The 24,159-nt window shown below is 33.8% G+C and overlaps 3 protein-coding genes across 10 annotated transcripts in view; 1 reads left to right on the forward strand and 2 right to left on the reverse strand.

The window, feature by feature from the left end:
- The window catches only part of svep1 (sushi, von Willebrand factor type A, EGF and pentraxin domain containing 1), a 148,215-nt gene extending 142,008 nt beyond the window's left edge, over nt 1-6,207 (forward strand). For all 8 annotated transcript variants that reach the window (XR_015494864.1, XM_087259760.1, XM_087259761.1 and 5 more), the window contains 2 exon segments: nt 3,015-3,108; nt 5,838-6,207. Coding sequence is in view for 7 of the 8 variants with exons in the window: in XM_087259760.1 (XP_087115886.1) it covers nt 3,015-3,108; nt 5,838-5,868 (125 nt within the window). In the remaining variant the exon portion in view is untranslated.
- A 60-nt stretch (nt 6,208-6,267) lies between these two features.
- On the reverse strand, nt 6,268-13,527 carry txnb (thioredoxin b). Its single transcript, NM_001002461.1, is given in 5 exon segments — nt 6,268-6,582; nt 6,694-6,759; nt 9,427-9,492; nt 11,683-11,787; nt 13,444-13,527. Coding segments are annotated over 5 exon segments (324 nt in total). The 5' UTR covers nt 13,468-13,527; the 3' UTR covers nt 6,268-6,519.
- Nucleotides 13,528-15,980: 2,453 nt separating this feature from the next.
- On the reverse strand, nt 15,981-23,507 carry ptgr1.2 (prostaglandin reductase 1, tandem duplicate 2). The gene is made up of 8 exons (XM_087261081.1): nt 22,186-23,507; nt 22,055-22,100; nt 21,892-21,951; nt 21,294-21,476; nt 19,727-20,000; nt 19,349-19,454; nt 16,434-16,552; nt 15,981-16,273 (listed from the first exon to the last, which is right to left on the reverse strand). The coding sequence occupies exons 1-8, from the start codon at nt 22,289-22,291 to the stop codon at nt 16,163-16,165; spliced, it is 1,005 nt and encodes a 334-aa protein (XP_087117207.1). The 5' UTR covers nt 22,292-23,507; the 3' UTR covers nt 15,981-16,162.
- Nucleotides 23,508-24,159: the final 652 nt, after the last annotated feature.

Genomic DNA, 24,159 nt, shown 5'->3' on the forward strand with positions numbered 1-24,159 from the left:
TGTAATAAAATGAAACACCGTTTTTTTTTTTAAGGGGAGGAGCCACTCCATGTTCCACCATCTCTTAATTTTTTCAGTTGAGATTACGTCAAACATTGAATTTCTAAAAAATGCACATTTCAAAGCACTTCACTGGACCTATAACCTCAGGAGCATGCAGTAAATCTTTACATTTTTTACTTATGGCTGCACGGTGGTGCAGTGGGGAGCACGTTCGCCTCATAGCAAGAAGGTCGCTGGTTCAAGCCTCGGCTTGGTCAGTTGGCGTTTCTGTGTGGAGTTTGCATATTCTTCCCGTGTTTCCATGGGAGATGTTGAGTGTAAGGGGGAAAACACATCAAACTTAATAAAACATTTGAGGGCACAGGGAATCAACTTAAAAGAAGAGGAATTCACTGTCTTTGACAGCTTGCAACAACATCTGGCAAGTAACTTTACATGGACAACAATACTCAGATTTTAATATGATTAAGACAATACTCTAATTAAGAGTGTAGACTAGAATGTAAACAGCGTTTTTTGATTACATTCGGCATACGGTATCAAATTTTGTTAAAAACAACACTCTTCCACCAGTCTTACTTCATATTCTCATCCAATACCTCAGCTTGTCACGCGGCATGAACAACATGTTCCTGAATTAAAGTGAAACTACCGAACTGCAGTTAAAGTCAACAAATTAAAAATGAAACACCCGAAATTACATAAAACTCCAGAGGAAACATGGATAGCTTGGTGACGCAGTGACGTTAATCGTATTATGTGTTATAACATGTTAAACGGGATCATGAAAGAAACATTCATAAAGCAACTCATGTAGACACCTTAACTATATTATAGTCTTATTCAGATCAAGGCAGATAATTCGATTACTGATGTCCATGTAAACATAGCCACAAGCCCCAACCACTGATCTATATAGAGATCAGTGACCCCAACTATAGAAAAAAATGTGTTTCCTGATTTTGATGACAGCCTTTCCACAGGTTAGTAGTAAGCTAATGTAATGTTAATTGCATAGTGCAAATCTTAAATGTATTCTAACAAACAAATGATCAAAAGAAACATATTAATGCAATTCAATTGAAATAAATAAAATATGAATTGGCTTATACTTAAAAGTTATATATATATATATATATATATATATATATATATATATATATATATATATATATATATATATATATATATATATATATATATATTTATTTATTTATTTATTTATTTATTTAATTTTTTGTCAAATAAAAGATTTTTTTAAAGTCATCAACTATAATTTTGTGGCACTAAAGTATGGGTTCAGGCCCTGTTTTGGCACTGGTACTGTATTAAAAGTATTGATTTAGCACCAGTATTGAAATAACCCCAAATGATACCCAACCCTAGAAACAACCAATGAGGACGTAGAAACATCATCTGCTTTGTTAAGTCCTGACAGGCTGAGATGAATGAAACACAATTAGTGATAACCTCACAGCATTTAATTAATGCCAATTAACTAGAGTTAAACAGGACATCTGCCATTTCCCTCAGGCCATCTCTGATCTCGCAGGTTGGAAGTCTTTGGTCAATTATAGAAGGTGCTATTTGGGAAAATCTGTCTCACCGCTAATATGCGAAATGAATAAATCTTAAGTGTTTAAAAGTAGGGTGGAGTACAGGAGGGTTAAGTGATTACAGTTAATAGGGGCAGAAGGACCTCATAGTGGCTAATTCTCACAGGGTCATTCGGTTTCAGCCTCATATTGTTACCAGGCAACACCTGTGAAAACAGACCACTAATAGAAATATACAGTAGATCCCTGGAGCCCGAGCAGTAAAACACAACGCAATTATTGAAAACTCATAGGGGCACTTGGCTTGACGTCATGCACTGACAATAGTGTGATCTAAGGTTATTTAAACTGGGTTGTAATTAATACATGTCTAGTTTTATGTGTACTCGTTTTACTTGAGACTATAGTGTTTTTTTTTTCTTTTTAAACTGACACAATACTTGAGTATCTAGAGGATTGCTAATTAATTTTAGTGAGTAAATTAAAAACTGAAAATGTTTAGTCAATGAAACACATTTATATATTGAGAACACAATAATATATATATATATATATATATATATATATATATATATATATATATATATATATATATATATATATATATATATATATAAATTAAGCATCACCAGTACCAAGACAGAGTTGCTGATTGATTGCATCAAAGCAAGCGTGATGGCTGTGCAGACTGAAGTATAATGTGTTCTGTATGCAAAGTGTGTGTGTTTTACAGATAACTGCTTCTCATTCTGTGGTGGGCAGCATTTTCTTTTATCTGTCTAAGCCACTGGTGATTCATAGGTGGGTTTAAATGTTTGTCAGGACAAAGGTCTCTAGGGCAATGTTCTAGAAACGCTTGATTACTCAGAATGGCAGGGAATATCCCCTTTCAGGAATTTTCATAGTTGTGATTCAAAACAAATATGTGAATGTATGCAGTAAAAAAAGAAAGAATTCAGGTTCTCTTTTCTTAGATGGACAGTGTTTTGGCACACCACGATGAACATAAAATATATATATATAGTGAGTTATATTAAAATACATTTTAAATAGAAGTGTTTTGATGTTGTCGTAAAACATTCTCAGTGCAGAGTCATTTAATGAGATATTCTTAAAATATATAGTAAAATCTGTGCACTCATAAATGAACATTCTGTCATAATTTACCCACCCTTTACATCTTCCAACCATGTTCAAATCCCAAAAAGATTTGAAGAATGTTTGAACCCTGTAGCCATTGACTTTCAGTTTTTTATTAATCTATGGAAGTCGATCCCATCGTTCTTCAAAATATCTTACTTGATGATCAACACAGAAAAAGGAACTCAAAGGTTGCAAACACTTGAGTTTTTATTTTGGGGTGAACAACCCCTTTCACATTGTAACTGTAAATATAAGTTCTTGATGACTTGTGAGTTATGTTTGGTTTATGGGGGTATTTTGTCTGTTTTTTAGCGGTGTGTTCCATGCCTTGTTTGAATGGGGGCAGGTGTATCCGACCCAACCGGTGTCACTGCAGTCCAGGATGGGGAGGGTACGACTGCTCTAGGTAAGTTGTACACAAATAAGTTATTTATATCCTTTGTATGAACATATTCTTCCGCATTTGTAATGAAGGGTAGCCTGTAGGAACTGTTTGAGTAAACCCCACTCTCCTGTCCTCAAAAGGCGCACATGCAACTTAGGGCGTACTCACACTATGTACAGTTGCCTTGAACTGGGCCAAAGCATGCTTGTCCCCCCTTCCGTCTCCCCCCGACGGCCCGCACTCACATTGCATTCGAGCCTGGGCACGCTTACATCATCGATGATGTGCTGTTAAGTAAGTGCTTTCGCTTAGCACAGTGGAGATTTCGTCCTTATTAGTATGCATGCCTCCTATCTCAGAACCATTGAATAACACTGGCTTGGTGGGTAGAACTGGAAGGGTTGTGTTGGTGCCGTGACCCTGATCTGAGTGAGGTTTAGAGCTACAGCTTTTACAGCTTGTCTTTAGTGTTCTTGTTAGCAAGGCTTCCTCCCTTCCCAAGGTTATATGTGTGCCATGACCCAGATTGGAGTGGGTGTAAAACAAACAAACTAGGCTGCATTCTACTAAATACTTTATGCTCTGTTCTTTCCAGCATCTTTCTAACACATTGACTTGGGCGTACGTAATTGATTACGCTGTGCAAGCAGGTGCGGCGTGTCCATAGGGGCGACCTAAATAGCAAAATAGAGAGCAAAATAATGGCGGCGTCCGCCACCCCCTCCCCCCATCCTCACTTTTATCCGCGACAACCCCGCACAAACACCCCCAACACTAGTTTGCTAACGTTTTGTTTTAAAAAAAATTCTAAAAAAATTCAATTTCCCGCTAACATTTGAGCGCTGTCAAGCGCGTTCGTAAACACAGCTGATTTGCCATAGTGTTCACCAGTTCTCAACAGAAATTACTGTGATTGGCCGTGAAGGTCATCAGTTTTTTGCACTTCACCGATGTTTACCACACTGTGAAAAAGGCAGGGTTTCACACAATTCATTCAAGTAGTCCCAACAAAAATCCTTTACTTAACACTTTTAGCAAATTTTTGTGGATTGAACATAAAATAGTTAAGTTGTCCCAATGAAATATCAAGAATTGTGTTGATTCAGCTTATTTTAAATAAGTAGTTTGAACTCGGAAAAGAAAAATATTTTTTTGAGTGTAGTGCAAACACAGACGAGCAATCCACTGATGACTCGACTGATCTTTGCTGCTTTAAACCTATCCAGTATCTGTAATTGCACTCATTGAAGAGCGGTGAACTGATGACCTTCACGGCCAATCACAGTCATTTCTGTTGAGCACTGGTGAACACAATGGCAAATCAGCTGTGTTTAAGAACGTGCTTAAATGTTAGCAGGAAATGGACGTTTTTAAAATTTTAATACTGGGACAACACTATTACAGACAATATGAGGGTGTGCAACAGAGGACTGCATTGTTTTATTGCTCACCGGGTTACATAGGCTGAAGCAGAGAAGCGTCCTCATGGTGTTTACCTGGTGCCATGAACTGAAGCCTAGAAGGACACTTATTATAGTATCACTCTTAAAGAGATTGTGATGTTGTTTGATGCCTAATATACTTTTAAGTGTTTAAATTAATCTTAACTGAATGATATTAAAGTGATGTTTACACCATGTCTGCATTTTGAAATTGCGGCAACAGCTGGAGGTTTGTAGTCTACGCAGCATGTTGTTGCAATGATTACAGTGCTGATTATATGCTTCCGGGATTCTTCCCACTGCAGCCTCGCTTCCGTTTTTTAAAATAGTGGCCGTGTGAAATAAGCATTTGGGAAGCAGCCTCACGATTGAAGGATTTGGGCTCTGTCTCTTTACACTTTATTTGTCCACTTCACAAAGTGGAACACACATCAAAATGTGTACATAAAGTACATACACCCAAGACAGTATTTCCTGTACCAAAAAATCTGATAAACCTAGAAGGAAGTTTACCAAGAATCACTAAGAATTCCCCATGATTATGAAAGATGAGATTAATTGGATACATATGAGGAAGTACTCTGAGCTCTGCTTTGTGTGTCAGTTTTATTCGTTTATTCCTCTGACACATCTACTTTCAGAATGCTGTGTCTCTTAAGTAAACACATATCCTTAGGCACTGCAGTTGGTTTCAGTCCACATATTGAGTTGGCAGAGGGTTGCCGTCATTCCTTTAAGTTTCATCCTTTTAAGTAATTTGCTCTGTGTTTCGCTGATTCGGTGCCAATGTCAGCCTCAAACACAGCCTCTCTCTTGAGTGCTATTGATCTGACCATTTTTTTCTATCAGTGTTTTTAACCAATCAGCTTGATTCCAACAACCCTCAGCTAATTAGATGCTGCTGTAGTCTTTTCCGGTCAGGGTTATTTAGTTTTTTAATATCCATCTATCTGATCTGAACAAGGTGGCACGGTGGCTCAGTGGTTAGCGCTGTCACCTCACAGCACTAGTGTTAAAAGTGCATACATGTGAGAGTGTGTGGGTGTTTCCTAGTACTGATAGGGCATCCGCTGTGTAAAGCATATGCTGGAATAGTTGGCGGTTCAGTCGGCTGTGGCGAGCCATAATAAATAAAGGACTAAGCCAAAGGAAAATGAATGAACTGAACATGTGAAATACAGTAATTGTAACTGATTATAAGTCTGTTATAAATGTTTGATGGCTTTAGAGATTATGGTGGTCATTTTTGAGTGATGGTGGTTTCTACAATTTGACACTGATTTTCGATTATGAATTCTTGTGTTTCAGAAAAAGAAAATCTGCATACTTTCATTTTTAACGTGCCACTCTACAAGGGTTTTGGAACAAGATGGTTTCATGTCAGATTATTGTACACAACACATTGTTTTCTTTCCCTCAGAAAGACCTAAGTGTTTTTGTAAATTAAAGCTCTATTTTTTCATGTAGAAAAAGAAACAGTATTAAATATATGCTGCTGCTATATACATGAACTTGTACGATGTGTAAAAATGTTGATTGTGATTGTCCATTGTACATGTATATAAACTGTTCTTCTCGTGTTTTTATTAAAACTAAAAATACAACTATATAAAAAATGTAATTCTCATTCCCACAATTAATGATGAAGAATTCTTAATTAAACTTTCAGTTTGTTTTACTTGACTGTTTCACTTTTATTTATTTTTTGACTTGGATAATCTGATCGACACAAACATCCGACTTCTCATTTCTTTTATTGTTTTCATTTCATACAAAGCCAACATAAAATACATTACTGGGCTAAAATATTGAACTAAAAATAAACGTATAACTTCTGTTTCTGTATATAAACACAAAACAAAACATATAAATGTAGCTGTCAAAATATGAATGAGTCAGAGAATGAATTTTTGTTCTAAACCTAAACTTCTGAGGATTTCAGAAAGTGTATTCTCTGTCTTCAGCTATTACTGTGTGTTTTTGTTTTTCTTCATTTATGCGAGTTGATCTTCTCCTCCAGCTTGGTTTGGTTAGATCCAGAAAATTCATCAACCTGCAAAACAATTAAATCACAGTCAGTTACAGGACAATAGGCGATAACAATTCAGTTTAACTGCCAAATAATAGCTCATTTAAGAAACCATGGCAGGGTGATTTACAGTACCTTCTTTCCATTCTTGTAGAAATGGAATGTTGGCATGCATGAGATGCCACATAAAGCGGCCACATCCTAGACAGAGTGAAGAAGTGGAAGTCAAATTAGGTGATAAACATCTTCATTAGCTTCTTTTCAGTTTAGCGACTTTTAAAAGAGTTCTAAAAAGGTTAGTTCTCCCATAAATGAAAATGTTGTTATTATTTACTCACACTCAGCTTGTTCCTATCCCCTAATCCCTTCATTTGTTTTCAGAATACAAATACAGATATTTTATGTGGAATCTGAGAGCTCTGTTATCCTCAATAAACACCTGAAACTTTCAAAGTCCAGAAAAATACCACAAAAAAAACCTAAAACTTAAAAACAGTGTTGTGCTAGTTACTGAAAAGTAGTTACTAGTTACAATTACTTCATTCAAAAATTAACTATATTACTTTATCGAATACTTACACTATAATAATGCATCACTGTTCAAAGTCATTTTTGAGTTGCTTTTTAAAGGAAACTTTTTTTAATGCTCCCATCAATGCCCTTATAACGTCACTTCAGTGCTGCATGGAGAATACACTGTTTTTCAGCTTCACAGTTTTAATTCATTTGCTTACTCACAACTAAAACACAAGACAAACTTGAACAACAATTTATTTTTAAACACTAATTTAATTAACCAGCAGCACAAAAATAATAATATGACAAGGTGATAAACCAGCTGAATAATATATTCAGCAACAAAAACTAAAGTTGCTTCAGCCTCATAAAAGTTTGTATTTAACCCTTAAACATGTTCCTTCACAGCCTGAGTATGAAAACTAACAACAAAATACAACAAACACAATACCTTTATGAAATAAATAAATGAAATAAATCAGAATTATCATTTAGAATCAATTTGGTGAAACTCAAAGCTTCTGTTATAGACAACCATCAATTTTTAAACAAAAGAAAAACATAACAGCTGCTCAAAAATGAAATCAATGAAAACATTTTCATACCAACCACAAATTAAACGTGATATGTCAACAACTTATGGAAAGTAAGCTGTGTGTATTCAAAGTGCAAAATCTGCTGTTGTATAACAGCTATAAAAATATTAAAACAATATAAAAATAAATGACAGCATTTTTTTCTGAGCAGTACAAGACTATAATCTTTATAACGTGTGCTGAAATATAACAGAAAAGTGTCACTAACCTAATCAGTTTTGTTATACAGATAACGAATGTGTGCTTATTTATTTAAAACAACAAACATAATAGAATTAGTAATAGTAATTAATAATAGTAACGTTAATAGTCTCTCTGTCTCTTTCACGTGCACCCCGTACCTCTCTTGATCACTCGGTCTCTATTGCATGCACACTTGAGATACCTCGCTCGCATTTGGTCTCAGTTTTTGCTTGACTTTTACATACACAATGCGTCTTCTTTACGGTGGTTGGGTGGTGTCCACCAATCCCACAATGTGTCGCCGCTGTAAACAGGAAGACTGCAGCCAAAATTAATTAACTTTCCAAGTAACTTAACCAAGTAACGGACAAACGCTTCATACTGTAATGATAACGAAGTTACAATATTTAAAAAGTAATGCATTTCAGTATTAGTTACTGTCAAAAGTAATGCCGTTACAGTAACGTGTTCTTGTCCAACACTGCTCAAAACTGCCCATATGCCTTCAGTGGTTTAATCAGAATATTATGAACCCACAAAATTACTTTTGTATGCACATAAAACAAAAATAACTACTTTATACAACAGTTTCTTCTCCTCTGTGTCAGTATAGGGCGCATTTTTGTAGCTTTCAATTTTCAGATTGAACCGCTGAAGGCATGTTCTTCTAAGGACTATTTCAAGAACTTTGAGACTCCTGCTGTCTTTGGAGGATGAGAGAGCTCTCAGATTTCATCTAAAATATCTTAATTTGCGTTCAGAAGATGAACGAAGGTCTTGGAGATTTGGAATGACACAAGAGTTAGAAATTAATAGCCATAAAAAGTAATAATTATCTTTTCTTTTCTTTTTTTCTTTTTTTTTTTTTGCTCAACTAACCTTTCAAGAGCTCAAATTAACATCCACAACAAGACTGTGCCTGTCTGTTAACATGAACAATCCTTAATTTGCTCCGTTTTATATTCAAATCATCCCAGTTGATATTGTGCAACAAAAGTCCATCACAAGAAAGCTTGAACTATAAAATGTGTGGACTGTTATCAGAGTCTTCAAACTGCTTTGCTTCTGACTTAAATGTCAGGCAAAAAAAAAAAAGCATGACATTTGAACAAATCTCTAACGTATATGAAGGGTTTGGCTTTCAAACAGACGCCGACACGTCCCACAATCTGCTTCACAGCATTGTAATAACAACAAGAGTTTGTAACCATAACAACATAGGCGACCATCAGAATCGTCCCATTCTGGCAGCGTCTCGATCTACCTCTGATAAAACTGAATGACAGCCAATATCCTTTCCCGCCGCTATCCCATGAATCAAATAACACACTATCAGCTAACTGAAGGGTGTGCTGGGATGTTTTAATGTGTTTGCGTCCTTTACAAAACCGTGGGGCTGTCTGCGAGCATCCAGATACATTATACTAAACCAAACATCCTTGTCTGGAGAAGCGGGAAAATGAGAGCAGCATTCAAATGAACTCTGATGGTGAGTCTATGTAAAAGGTTTTTTTGCTCATTTGCTTTTTGCGTGCATTCATCTGTGGAGAAAAAAAGACAGCAGGTGACTAACCTGTGCATCATCCACATCCACCTTTAGAAACACCACATTTTTGTTCTCTGGTTTTTCAGACAGCAACTGTGGGATGGGAAAAAAAGAGAAGCGGTAGTAAAAAGCAAACCACAAAGCTTGCAATCAAAGGCCTTCCTTTGAACCTTCGAATTTCATTTCTTCTGTTTCATCTGTGAAATTTGCATGTGCTTTCTGTTCTTTTCTAAACCTGAATTCATGTGTGTTCAGTGACAGTTGAGGTAAATTGCCAGTTCATGTTTTTATTATTATAATTATTATTTACGTGGTTTACGCGTTTTTTCAGCTCCACTAACATGTCAAATAAGTTAAAAGGCTCAAATGCTAGATGTCCTATTTTTTTTGCATCAGACTAATATAAATGATTTTTTATTAAATTCAAGTAAAATGTGCCACTATTCTTTTTAGAAATGTGCCACTATTCTATAATACATGATATTGTTATCATTGACACTTTATAAAAGTGGTTCTCAAAGTGTGGGTCGCAGGACATTACAGAGGGTCGCTTGGTGATTTCCATCCATTCCAAAGTCAAAATAAATTTGATTAAAGTATTAGAATTATCATATTTTAACCCTAACTCACAGAAGATAAAAAATGTAGTTTTTAATAGTAAAAAAACATGCAAATGAAAAGCCATCAATCTTTAAATATTTCTTTACAATTTTAAAAATCTTTAAAATTTTTCATAGGATTGGTGTGTTTACGTTAGTTTAACAACACAGCAATAGAGTCTGCTGCAGCAGATTGATTTTAAAGCACCATGTCAAACTATGACACCTTTATGACAATCAAATACATTTAAAATAAATACAGGCAACAACTGAACATTGAGAATGATCTCTGAGTGGTGGTCTCCAAAATTAAACCAAAAATAGACTTGTACTGAAAACATTGCGTCCACTAGTCTCATTAGTTGAGGTTAATATTAAATGAAAAAAATCATAAATGACTATAAAAATGATCTGGTTGTTAGACTGCTGCACTTTTTTGTGTTGTCAATATGTTCATGTTCATATAAGCCTATTGTTGTGTGTGCAACATTTGTATATTTATAACCACCTCAGAGAAGTTTGGGGGTCGCAAGTCACTGGCATTGTTATTTTAGGGGTCGTGGGCTGAAAAGTTTGGGAACCCCTGCTTTACAATACTGTGATTAATTATTTCATTTTAAAAATGCTTTAGAGAATATTCAATTTGTTATTTAGGCTTTAGAATATGGGGGATATTTCTGCCACCATAAAGCACAATTTATATATTTATGTAAATTGAAGAATAAAAATGTATTTTGCCTGCAAATTTTATTATATTTTAAATGATAAAGATCTGTGTTGCTCACAAATGGGTAAAATCTTACTGAAGCATAGTGGCAACATACAAATAAATTATATTTCTGTATAGTTCAATCAAATTGAATATCCTTATAGGGTGTATGCAGAAGTACTTTTTAATTTTCTATAACCTGGGTCAAGTGCTTCTGGTGAACAAAATTGGTGCCTTTAAGGTTTGCTTCCTTTAAAAATCAACTATCTCCACTGCCTGAACAATATAAAATATAAAGTGGGTATCAGAATGAGCAAGAAGCACTGCATTAAATTCCATTTTTCCACCACATGTCTTTAAAATATGAACATTTATTTTACCTCAGTATTTTCAATGGAGTTTCTGCACTTGTCTGCTGATCCTGACGATGCTAACGTTATCGGTTACATGGCCTTTCATCTCGTTTAACGTTTTAACAACTTAATGAAAGCTTATGTCTATGTAATTAACTATATTTTAATTACATTACAACATTAATGCTGTAAAAGGAACTGTATGAAATTTTAAAAAGTCACATTAACCATTCACCGGACGTTTATCGTTATGGGAAGTAACATCTTCGGTAACTCTAGCTGACATCTTGGTGAGTATCTCAAATATATAACGTTTATAGTAATAATTATTTTTACACTTTCCTTGTTATGATATCTTAAAGCCCTACTCATATATCATATTTTAAGAACGAATCCTCTATTTTGTTGTTGTTTATCTCTTTGTGTATCAGAACTGCCTCTCATTTGCATTTGGGTTAATGATGGTTTGGAAGCTATTCTCCGCCGGTTGCCCTGACAACACAGCACAACAACAGAACAGAGCCACTCCCAAAGATCCCGGAAGCCTCTATAGAATAAACACTACAGCCCTGACAGCTCCAGATGTCACTCTCGGTCCATTCAGCGCTGTATGAATGCTCACTTTAAAGTACGGCCCGATGGTCTGGCAGGGCCCGCACCATGTGGCCGTAAAGTCCACCACCACCAACTTGTCCCCGGCGTTTTTTAGGGCGTTGTCGAAGGCAGCCTGCAAAGAGAAGGTGAGGGTATAAAGTTAAGGGACTTTCCAAACGGACACACACACATTCCTTCCTGTTGAGTTACAGTGAGTCATGATGCTGACTAATAAGTGTGATGAGGCCTACTATATCAGATTTAATACCAAAGCCAGTAAAATACATTTAAATCATTAAACATGTTCACACAAGTCGCTTTAAAGTGATGGCTTTAGTATGGCTAATCTGAACAAATAATGTAAACAGACATTAAATTGGGGTAATGTATTGCATTATTTATTCATTTTTATTAGGATGATTTAGTAAAATTAAGTTGAACTAAATTTGTTTAAATTCAGACCATAAATCGAGTAAGATAAACGACATGTGCTCATTTACTGTAAATTCAGCCCATATCAAAAGAAGGAAGGTGACACTTTTGCTTTCAGTATTCACGATTCTGGGAAATGTAGTTTAGTTAAATTATACATAAGCAAAGCATACGAGTTTGTGTTTGTTTATTTCTTAATTCGGTTTAATCTTTAAGAAAACATTAGCAGTGTCGCAGAACTGTAAATCACATTTGAACTGTTTGAACACCAGATTTCTCATGGCTGGAGCAAAAACTTGTTATAAAAATGTTAGCATGTTTAGTTTAAGTCCATAGGCTATCTCATATAAAGAAGAAGCTATGGTTTTAACGTGTTTGCTACTTGTTGGAACTTGTTTGTGTGGAGAAAACACTGAATCACTGAACTAAGTTACTGGTATTGACAACAGGGAAACATGTAAGAAGATGTTTTTGAGAAATGAAAGAATCCCAAGTGAGAGCTGCTAACTGATGTTTAATAAAATACTATATGACAGTTACGAAAATCTGTTAAAAGTGAAACATTTTATATTAGATTAACTTACCAATGCAGATTATTTCATTCACTGTATATAGGCTACAAGATTTAAATGACTGATTATTTGATGAGGTGAATCATGGCTGAAAACAATAAATAACGAGTAATTGTGATAAAAATACAGAAAAAATATTATACGTACATTTACTGAATTTTTTATTATATTCATGTTTAAATAGCATATTTTGTGGTTAATTATGGCTGAGATAAACATAAATAGCAATAACCTATACGCCTCTTTTTAAAAACTCCAATAAAAAATAAATCTTAGATGCCAAAAAAAGGTTCATAATGCGCGAAAACTAGTTTGATTTTCGCACTCTGCTTTGTGGTTATGTAGAAACCAAAACAGAAAAAATAAGAATATAAAAAATAGCAATACGCCCCCTTTTAAAACCCATTAGAAAATAAAATTGTAATAAACAGCAGCAAAAGGTTTAGTCTCTTTTGTTTTATTGGAACGTTTATCACTCTTGACTATGTGGCAGGAAGAACAAAATAAGAGTAAAAAAAGTGTAAAAACCCACTAACTTTCCATCTCTGGACTCTGGTTTTGTGGTTATATAGAAACCAAAATAAATTCTTGCCTACAATGCTTTCGCCTATATGCACATTCACTCGGTTTATTTTTATATCCAAGAATTAACAACTTTTATCATCATATTATATAACATTGTTAATTTTTTATATGCTATTTTATTTATACAGGAACAAAAACTCACATAATTAGATCACCTTAAATTCGAGGTAAAAGCTGAAATTTTAGCATTTTGTTCTTACCTTATCTTCAATTTCGAGAACCATTGTGATATCTAACGGACAACAGGGCGCGTTCTGCAAGCTTCCGCTTTATTGACAGCCTGTGGCAGGCAGCTCGTGTGTCGTTTGAGCCGTATATGAGCACCGGCACGCAGCTCCGCCTTCAGTTAAGACAACCATCCAATCATAGTCTGTAACCCTGCCCATCACTACACCCTACAAACATACAATCAGCTGAAATAGTTCAGAAAATGTCATATATGTATGTCATTTGCATCTTTGGCACAAATCCGTACTTCAAATCTGTTACGAGCAAATCAAATTTAGTTAGCAGGAATCACTGCTCTTGTTTCGTTTTGAGCAAGTCAGAATGACTTGACATATTCCGGGATTACTGTAAACGCCCTTACGTCACTGAGAATAGTGCTGGAGTAACGTTACTACTGATTCTCAATGTACTTCATGTTTGTATTTACACACACACAGTCTTGCACATTTATAACCAATCGAATAGACTAACATTCAGTACATTTGTCTGTCAACAGCTTTTAGATATCCAACACTGAAGAAATACCTGTTCAGAACTTACTCAATTAAATAGTTGAGCTATAGGGCTGAACGATATTTAAAAAAAATTATATTGCAATATTAAATATATTTTATATAATAATAAGGATATAGTTCCATAAGATGGTTTAAATAGCACTATTTGATAGTTGGTTTTCTGGGGAGTCTAATAGTAGGCTATACAGAAAATAAATAATCACAATGCAAATAAAATATTCATAAAATGCAAATAAAAAGTTTCCTGTTGAAATGTAAAAAAATCTTAGAATAAGTAAAAATATTGTTTTGTTTTCACCTTCAGGATTAAGTCAAAATGAAGAAAGAGTGTTTTTTTATTCAAACAAGCAACATTTTCTGTCAGTGGAGTAACAAAATAGCGTAGTTTTTGCTTTGAAATGTATATATTTGTAATAGAAACAATACAAAATTAAGGCTCTTTTTGTGCATAAATCGTTTAAATTGTATATAAATATAGTAATTAAAATCAATTCCGTGGATGACTATAATTTTGACTGGACATTGCATGCGGATGCGCACATTGCGATATCAATGCTTAAACGATGTATTGTGCAGCCCTAGTTGAGCTAATATTAAAAAATGGATATTAGTCAGGCGACTTCTGTATTTCATTTATGCGAATAAGCGTGACTCATTTCTGTATGTACCTTAAAAAAATATTTTTCTGCATATTCATTGTTCAATAAACCGAACCTTTTAGACAACAGGACAGTTTTAATTTCCGGACAGGACAAGTATAATGAGTTAGTAATAATACCATTCTTAATGAAATTCATCTCTTGCTGTTGTTTAACGATGTCCTCTAGTGGTTGTAACATGCAATTGTCAGTTTATCTATGAAAATCTATTTTTAAATTAATATTTTTTTGAAATATCTTAAAAATCTCTCATTTAAATTAATATTTTAAAAGGAAGCTGTACAATACTATTTGTGCATAACATTAGATTAGTCAGTACTGAAGCCAAATCTGGAGCTTATCTAACAAAATAACTTACGATAACAGTAAAAAAAAAAAAAAAAACTAGTACAGCCAAATTTATGTTATAGAAAAAATATAAATACAAATAAAAAAAGAGGAAAAATGAAGAGAAGCAAAAAAATTAAATAAAAATTGAAAATTTTTGTTTAAATTTTGTAGGTTGTAATTATTTTTTGCAATATTTTGTTTGAATTTAATTGTATTATCTTTAAATTTCTAAAGATGTTCGGTGACTAAAATATTATTTTAATAAATATATCTGTTTAATAATTCTGTTTTGTTAAAATGCACCAAAACACATTGCCTTTACTCACTGAGAAATGGATACAAATATTCATTTTCAAAATGAGGTTTGTTCAATTATGCTGAGCACTGTATAAATATATATTTTCTATATATAAAAAATTCTTAAAGTTGATATTTAGCCATACCATGTTGGCGTTTTATATCTAATTTTTACGTGGTGGGTTGTTAGCCTAGCGATACATATATATTTTGTGAATTTTCTGTGCCATAATTAACAGTCCAGTCCAATAGATTTTTGTATGCATCTAATGATCTCAAGACATAACTATGAGCAAACTATGCTTTCTGTTGTAGTTGTTTTGTCTTCTTAAACTTAAAGTTCTGAGACTTTTACATATTTTATAGATTTTTTCATAGACCAGTAAACATGGGAGGCTTAACAACAGCTGCTGCTGTTTGCTGTAAATGTAATTTGAAACCTGTCTGGTAGCAGTTTTTTTTTTTAACACACGATCCATCACAATCATGTCTTAAAACAAAGTCTTATGTTGGATCCCACTTCCTCTTCTGGTTATTTTTGCATTTCTTTGAAACTGCTGTGGGTTAACTAATATCACAACATTTAGATTCTTGGAAATCTTTTAACAATCTTTATAAACATCCAAAAATCGCAATGAGCAATCTGATTGAAATATTGAACATGATTAACCTGACAGAGTATTTGAAATAAAGTAATCACTAAACAACTTTGTTTATGTAACTTTATTTGTAAACATATTCAGTTAAAACAGTTAAGATCATGACACTTTTACACTGTAACATTGTATCTTCCACACAGTAATGCTTTTTGCCCTAATTGTACAAATGTGTCACACTGTCACTTATTTGCATGTAATATTTTCATTTTAAGATGGGTTTCTGAGCCTGTTTCAGACTTTAACAATAGCTTTCCCAAGTCCATCCCCCTTCAGCATCTTCATAAAGGCGATCGGCAGCTTGTCAAAGCCAACAGTGACCATTTCCTTTGTCTTTAGTTTGCCCTGCAAGAAAACAGTTAAATAGATTTACAAAATAAACCCTCTCGTTCACAGGCTGGTGCTATTATTAAAGTGTAATGGCATTGAATTACCAAAGCATTCGCTATAATAAAGCGTTGATTATTGATATAAAGCAGACATGTTCATCTTTAAAGCAGCCTACCTCTTTCATCCATTTAAGCAATCTCTTGACTGACTCCTCATCCTTTTCTTTATAGTTTGTCACCATAAATCCTTGTATTGTCAATGACCGTACAATTATTTCATGGTGAGGATAAGGACCTGTGATAGAAATGAAATACACTGTTACCCTCTCAAATCCTCTTCTGTTCTCTAGTGTTTGCTTTAAATGGATGCTTCACTTAAAAACATCTTTTACATCAGTGTTTCTCAACCACATTCCTGGAGGATTACCAGCTCTGCACTATTTCCTAGTCTACTTAACCAAACACAAACACACCTGATTCAGATCATCCACTCATTAGCAGAGACTGAAAGACCTGTGATGGTTGTGACAGACAAAGGAGAGATCTAAAACATGCAGTGTTGGTGGTCCTGCTGGAACCTGGCTGAGAAAAACTTGTTTAGATGACTTGTTCCAAACCAGTTTGAGTTTTTTTTTTTTTTTTTTTTGAACAACAGAGGTTAGCAACATTCTTCTAATGATCTTATTCTGTGTTCAACAAAACAAAAAAACAAGGTTGTTTTGGAACAAGTCAAAGTTAAGTCAATCATTACAGAAATGTCATTTTGAGTGAACTATCCCTTTAAAAGCATAGTTTTTTCCCTAAATATACAATGATTAGCAATACAAATTATTAACCCCCCTGTTTATTCTTTTTCCTAATTTCTGTTTAATGGTGAGAAGATTTTTTTCAACACAATTCTAAACATAATAGTTTTAATAACTCATTTCTAATAACTGATTTATTTTATCTTTGCCATGATGACAGTAAATAATATTTGACTACATATTTTTCAAGACACTTCTATCCAGCTTAAAGTGACATTTAATGGTTTAACTAGGTTAATTAGGTTAACTAGGCAGGTTAGGGTAATTAGGCAAGTTATTATATAATAATGGTTTGTTCTGTAGACTATCGAAAAAAATATACGCTTAAAGGGGCTAATAATTTTGACCTTAAAAGGTTTTTTAAAAAAATTAAAAACTGCTTTTATTCTAGCTGAAATAAAACAAATAAGACTTTCTCCAGAAGATAAATTATTATCAGACATACCGTGAAAATTTCCTTGCTCATTTTAAGGGGGGTTTAATAATTCTGATTGCAACTGTATAAGTACACCCCTCATGAATCTCTCTTTTAATTTCTTTTTTTAAAGAAAACTATACAATATTATATTTGTGCATATACAAGAGATCAGCCAGTACTGAAGCCCAATCTGGAGCTTATCTAAAAAAATAACTTGCGATAATGGTCCAAAAACTTAGAACACCCAAATTTGTATTTTACAGAAAATTGTTAAATACAAGTTAAAAAAAAAGGAAAAATCAAGAGAGGAAATAATTTTTTTTTAAATAATTGTGATTTATTTTTTGCAACATTATGCTTGAATTTTATTGTATTATCTTTCAATTTATTAACATGTTTGGTGAGTAAAATATTATTTAAATAAATATTTCTGTTTAATAAATTTGTTTTGTTTAAATGCACCAAAATACATTGCCTATATTTACAGAGAAATGAAGAAAAACATTCATTTTCAAAATGGGGTGTACTCATTTATGCTGAGCACTGTATTTTTCTAATTTTTAAAAGCGATATTAAACACTAAAATCAGCTAAACAACTTTGATAGAAAACCAGATGATCATCTTATTATTCATAAATATTTGTTGATATCAGTTTCCATTAAAGTATGAAATGTAAGAAGGCCTTATCAGAGACATAATAATGCAAAATATATAAAGTGGGAAGAAACATATCAGTAAACCCTGTCATATCACTTCAGGATCTGTTCTTTTCTATTGTATGTGCTTCATTTATGAAGTGTTTTTACCTAAAATGTCTTTAAAGAGGCTAAAAAAATAGTTTGAGCAATGTTTATCATGTGGAGAAAATTTAAGCTATTTTTTATTTTATTTATCTGCTACTCACTATCATTTAGATTTTAAAGAGCAACAATGCTGTCTAGGTTATTTGATTATCTTAAAATGTCTTGAGTATTGCCCTCAGGCTATACTGCTGTAAACACTTTCTCTGAAAAGTAGATGTGATGAGACCAGTTTTCTTCTTGGTTTGTGATCTTTGGAATTAAGTCTGTTTCCTTTGGTTCTCTAGCAAATGATTTGCATTCCCAAAGAAACCTTGGTAACACTTGATATTAGTTATTGTATTTACAAACATGAACAAACAGTTAGTAATACATTTATTACAGTATTTGTTCATCTGTGTTTTTGTTTGTTAATGTTATTTAAGCTAAATAGCATTAGTTCATGTTAACTCACTGCGCATTAACTACACTGTAAAAAAATCCATAATTGTATGGTTTATTCTGGCAGCTGAGGTACCAGAAAAAAAACCTTAAAATATAGGCCGTTAAATTTCAGAAATTTACCGTAAAATAATGGATATTAAATTACAAAAATTTACCAGAAATTTAAATTTAAGGACATTTTTTGTAATTTAATATCCGTTATTTTACCGTATATTTCTGAAATTTAACAGCCATTATTTTACTTTTGTTTCCAGCACCCCAGCTGCCGGAAATAAACTGTAAAATTACGGATTTTCTTACAGTGTAATGTTAACAAGCACAACTTTAGATTTTACTAATGTAATAATAAATGTTGAACTATGTTTATTAATTATTCATACTTAGTTAATGTTAGTAAATACATCGATTATCATTTACTAATAGACCATTGTTCTAAAGTGTTACCGAAACCTTTTTAGTGTTTAACCATAAAAGCTGTGAAATTTATTTTCTCTTCAACCTTGCAAGTGAATGCAAAGTTTGTCAGAGAAATGCAAATATTTGGAAGGAAACCCAAAGCATTTAAATATAATTCATCCTTCCATGTCCCTTTAGAGGCTCAGTCTACAGAAATCAAACTTACACATCTGTGGTGTAGTGTCGTTATACGTGGCTATTGCACCACAGACAGCGATACGACCACCGGGCTTCATGTTTTTCAGTGCTGCAGTAAACATGGGCCCTCCCACCTGTAGAACGTTACACACACACACACACACACACACACACACACACACACACACACACACAAAACATATTTAAAATGTGACCAAACATGATAGTAGATCTGAGAGCTTTTAAAATCTTAGAAACAGCATGTATTTTAGGCAAAAATGTTAATTACATTCTTGAATTACAATTCTCGATTACATTCTCAATACAGATACTGAATTCTATAATCGCGATGATCATTTTTTAATATATTGTGCAGCCCTACATGCTAGTATCATTAAAGTCTTACGCTCTCAAAGTAGCAGTCGTATCCTTCAGGTGAAGCGTTCTTCAGTGCTTCCTCCAGTGAGGGGACGGTCTTGTAGTTGAAGGCCTGGTCAAAGCCCAGCTCTTTCAGGTACGCCACCTTGTCATCACCTCCTGCTGAACCCACAACCTTGCAGCCTTTGATCTTGCAAATCTGACCCACCACTGTACCGACAGTACCTGCTGCCGCGCTCACTAGAACCGTCTGACCGGGCTGAATCTTACACACCTCTTCTAGCCCATACAGAGCGGTTAAGCTAGAAAAGAAAACAGACAAGATTTAGAAAAGTAAAGTATATTTTTACTCTAGACAAAGAATTCTAAATATTGAAGTGTTGCTTTTGTGATTGTATAATTTCTAGTAGTTTTTTTTTAATTTAACGCAATCTTACAACAATTTGTAACATTTTAATTTAAGCTAATTTGTATGATCATTGTACATTTTAGTTTGATTTGCTCATCCCTTAATGATGGCTGGGGTTAGAGGTGGACTTTGGGGATTATAAACAGACAATACATTAACTAGTTACATTTTCTTTAGAAAACAGGCTGAAAAATGAACAGAAACATTGATAGCTGATTATTTATAGTGATATATCCTGGTATTGAGTTTAAAGTTTTTCTTTTAATAACGAGAACTAATTACAAAACCTCAACTAATTATTTTAGCAGTTAGCTGAATACAATGTACACTCACTGGCTACTTTATTGGGTACACCTGTCCAGCTGCTCGTGAACACAAATTCCTAATCCGCCAATCACATGGCAGCAACTCAATGCTTTTAGCCATGTAGACATTGTCAAGACGGTCTACTGCAGTTCAAACTGAGCATCAGAATGGGGAAGAACGGTGATTTGAATGACTTTGAACGTGGCATGGTTGGTGGTGCCAAACGGGCTGGTCTAAGTATTTCAGAAACTGCTGATCTACTGAGATTTTCACGCACAACCATCTCTAAGGTTTACAAAGAATGGTCAGAGAAAGAGAAAATATCCAGTTCTATGGGAGCAAATGCCTTGTTGATATCAGAGGAGAATGGCCAGACTGGTTCAAGCTGATAGAAGAGTAACTCAAATAACCACTCGTTACAACCGAGGTATGTAGAAGAGCATCTCTGAACGCACAACATGTCAAACCTTGAGACGGATGGGCTACAGCAGCAGAAGACTACAACCGAGTGCCACTCCTGTCAGCTAAGAACAGGAAACTGAGGCTACAATTCACACAGGCTCACCAAAATTGGACAATAGAAGATTGGAAATTGCCAATATCGCCATTATTTAATCTTCTCAGTATATATAGGCTGTTTTTTAAATAATCATCCAACATCAATTATTCTCTGAGGATCCATGATCTATGTTCTATTTATGTAGAGGTCACCAATCTTGGTCCAGCAGCTTCAACGCACCTGCCTGAAAGTTTCAAGTATACCTAGTGAGACCTTGATTAGCTTGTTCATGTGTGTTTGATTAGGTGACCTCTGTTCTAATCAGTCTGAAAGAGGATTTTATCTAAATCTGTTTATAATAGTAAAATGTAACAAATTTACCCAGGCATTCCTAGGGATCCAAGGGCCAGAGACATAGGGATGTCAGTGGGCCATTCGGATACTATCCGGGTCAGGATGGGCCCTCTTGGGCCCTTTGCTTTGGTTACAGTGTGTGTCCTCCAGCCACAATCAGCAACCACATAACATCCCTCAGGAAATGCTGGGTCCTTGCTCTTCAGCACCCTGCCAATCAAACGATGAGTGAGATTTATTGCATTATATCATTTGTTTTTATTTGTGAACTATTTCATCATTAAACCCAGCCTGAGGTTCAAAGCATTAGTTTTTCCCAAAAACTCAAATTTACTCACTATTAACTCACCCACAAGTGGTTTCAAACGTTTATGAGTTTCTTTATTCTGTTAAATGCAATATATATATATAATGAAAATATATATCTGATATTACTATCTATTATGCGATTAATAGTCCTGACCAAAGATTAAATGTGATTAATCACATTCAAAATAAAAGTTTGTTTTGACATATTATACCCTATGTGTGTTTGTTATATATATTTATTATTAATATATGATGCACACACATACATAAATTCAATCTTACACAACAATATTAATGGCAAAATGATTTCCCTTACTTTGCCAGTTGAGTTCCATACTGTACATCTCCCTCTTTCAGAAACATTTTACTCAAAGATCTGCAGAAACATCAAGAAATATGAGCTATACTTGACACACCACAAATAACAGAAAATGACTGTAAACAGAACTAAGACATATTCCAAAATAAAGCGAGTTTACCTCATGTATGGATCAAGACTGAAATAAATCGCCTCCACAAGCACATCTAAATAACAACAACAACAAAAAATGTTGATAAATCAATGAGACATTGCACATGTAGGAAAACAATGTACATGAATTATCCATACCTCCATCCTGAAGCTCTGGCAGATCTACTTCTTTCAGCTCAAAGTTACTTTCTTTAGGAAAGCCCTCAAAGTATTTCTTGAGGATCCACACCTTTGCTTTAACCATGATTATAATTTGCACAAGCTCAGTTATTCAAACTGGAAGTGGTTTTGGAGGGAGAGCAGAGCTTGCTTTTATTGTAGCCGCAACAATGAACACTCTTACATAACAAAACAACTTTATTGACATAAGTGACACTGCAACTTCATATAACCTCTATACCTGTAATCAGGGGCGAGGTGCTGAATGTCTCACCTGAGCACACCAAACATTATTGACCTTCTTGTTTACAGTGTTTTAACATTGTACGCTAATATTTAATAAACTTGTTCACACTGAAAAACAAAGGTGTGTAAGCATGTTATGTTATCATATCTAACTTAAGGTGCATTCCAACAAGTTTAATGAGATTCGGCTTGATTTTTAAAGTCAGTTTAAATTTAAATAAGTTGTAATACCTTACTCATTTAAAATTGAGGAGTTTCTAAATTTAAATTCTTCATAACATAGTTGTTCGTATACGTCACAGTCTTCTAGGAATGAAATAATGGCCTCAGTACCCCTCAAACGTCACATTTAGAATGTAATCAAGTGTGTTCTAGATAAAGGAGGTATTACTTTTACTGTCTATGTCATAAAACATGCAGGGCTGAGTATGCAGGGTTTAGCTACTCTCTACAGATTCAATCTTAGTATTGATTGTTCAAAATGTTTTTTTTTTTGTAAATTTAAACAAATATTATCTATTAAATGGTTTTTTGAGGAGATAAGTGTATTATAGTGTCAGAAATGTTTTTTATGCAAAGTCAGTGTGACTTTGAAATGACTTATAACCATGACGTTGCGCTTTTATTCTACAAACATTCATCTTTTTGTTGGGCCTCTAATGAGACACTGGACTCTCCCACACCATTCTAAAGGATTAATTTAGAAATAGCCACGAGATGGCAGTGTTCACAGAAGGGATACTTGGGTATAATTCAACAATCACACAAAAATAATTCTGATACAGGTTATTGTAAGGTTGTTTCTGTAAAAGTTTATTTTTTTTTTTGTTGAACACAAACAAAAAGCCGTTTTTCTATTTGATTTTATTAAGTATTATATGCAATATTATTCCATAATATTTCAAAATGTTTAGTTTTTTATTCTTGTGTGATATTATCTAACTGATGCATGTACAGCATTATATTAACAGTTGTTGTTCCAAAAAAAAGTCCAACAAACACATTTATATTCTAGTTGCAACTGACTGAATGGGGAAATTAATAAATAAGCCAACAGAGAGCTTCAAAATTTCTTAAGTGTAAAAAAAAACATTGATTAGCAAAGGATGTCAGAATTTTTGTGTGAACTATTCTTTTAAAGAATTGCTAATGAGTAGGAACAGACAGAATCTCTGGACGTTTTTTGCTATTTCTGCACAGGATTTTGTAAAACATCTGTGGATTTATGTGGAATGATTTTTGGGAGTATCATAACTGTAAATGTAATATATTAAGTTAAAAAATAAAACTTTTATTTATTAAATGTTTACAATGCAAATCCAATTAGATCCCATTATTTGGTAAACAAAGCAAGTCTCTCATAATACATCTACTAAATAACAGAAAATATCACTTTACAAACTGTAAAGTAAATAAATCATGAACATTTTTATTTTAGTCAATAATATTACTGAAATTAATTTAAAAACTGAATAAATATAATTTCCACAAGTACATAAACAGACTCAATGATGGGCTAAAAATCCTTCTCAAACTGGGTTGTTGCAAACTTTTAAAGGGATGGTTCACTTTGAAAAGGCATATTCTGTCATGAAACCCGAAACCCATGAGTAGGGCCAGACAGAATCTGCTGACATTTTTTGTTTTTTCTGCTGAGAATTTTATTTAAAAATCTGCAGATTTATTTGAAATGATTTAAGGAGTATC

Source organism: Danio rerio, chromosome 7 (assembly GCF_052040795.2).
Source record: "Danio rerio strain M-AB ecotype USA chromosome 7, GRCz13ab, whole genome shotgun sequence".
Taxonomy (NCBI): Eukaryota; Metazoa; Chordata; class Actinopteri; order Cypriniformes; family Danionidae; genus Danio; species Danio rerio.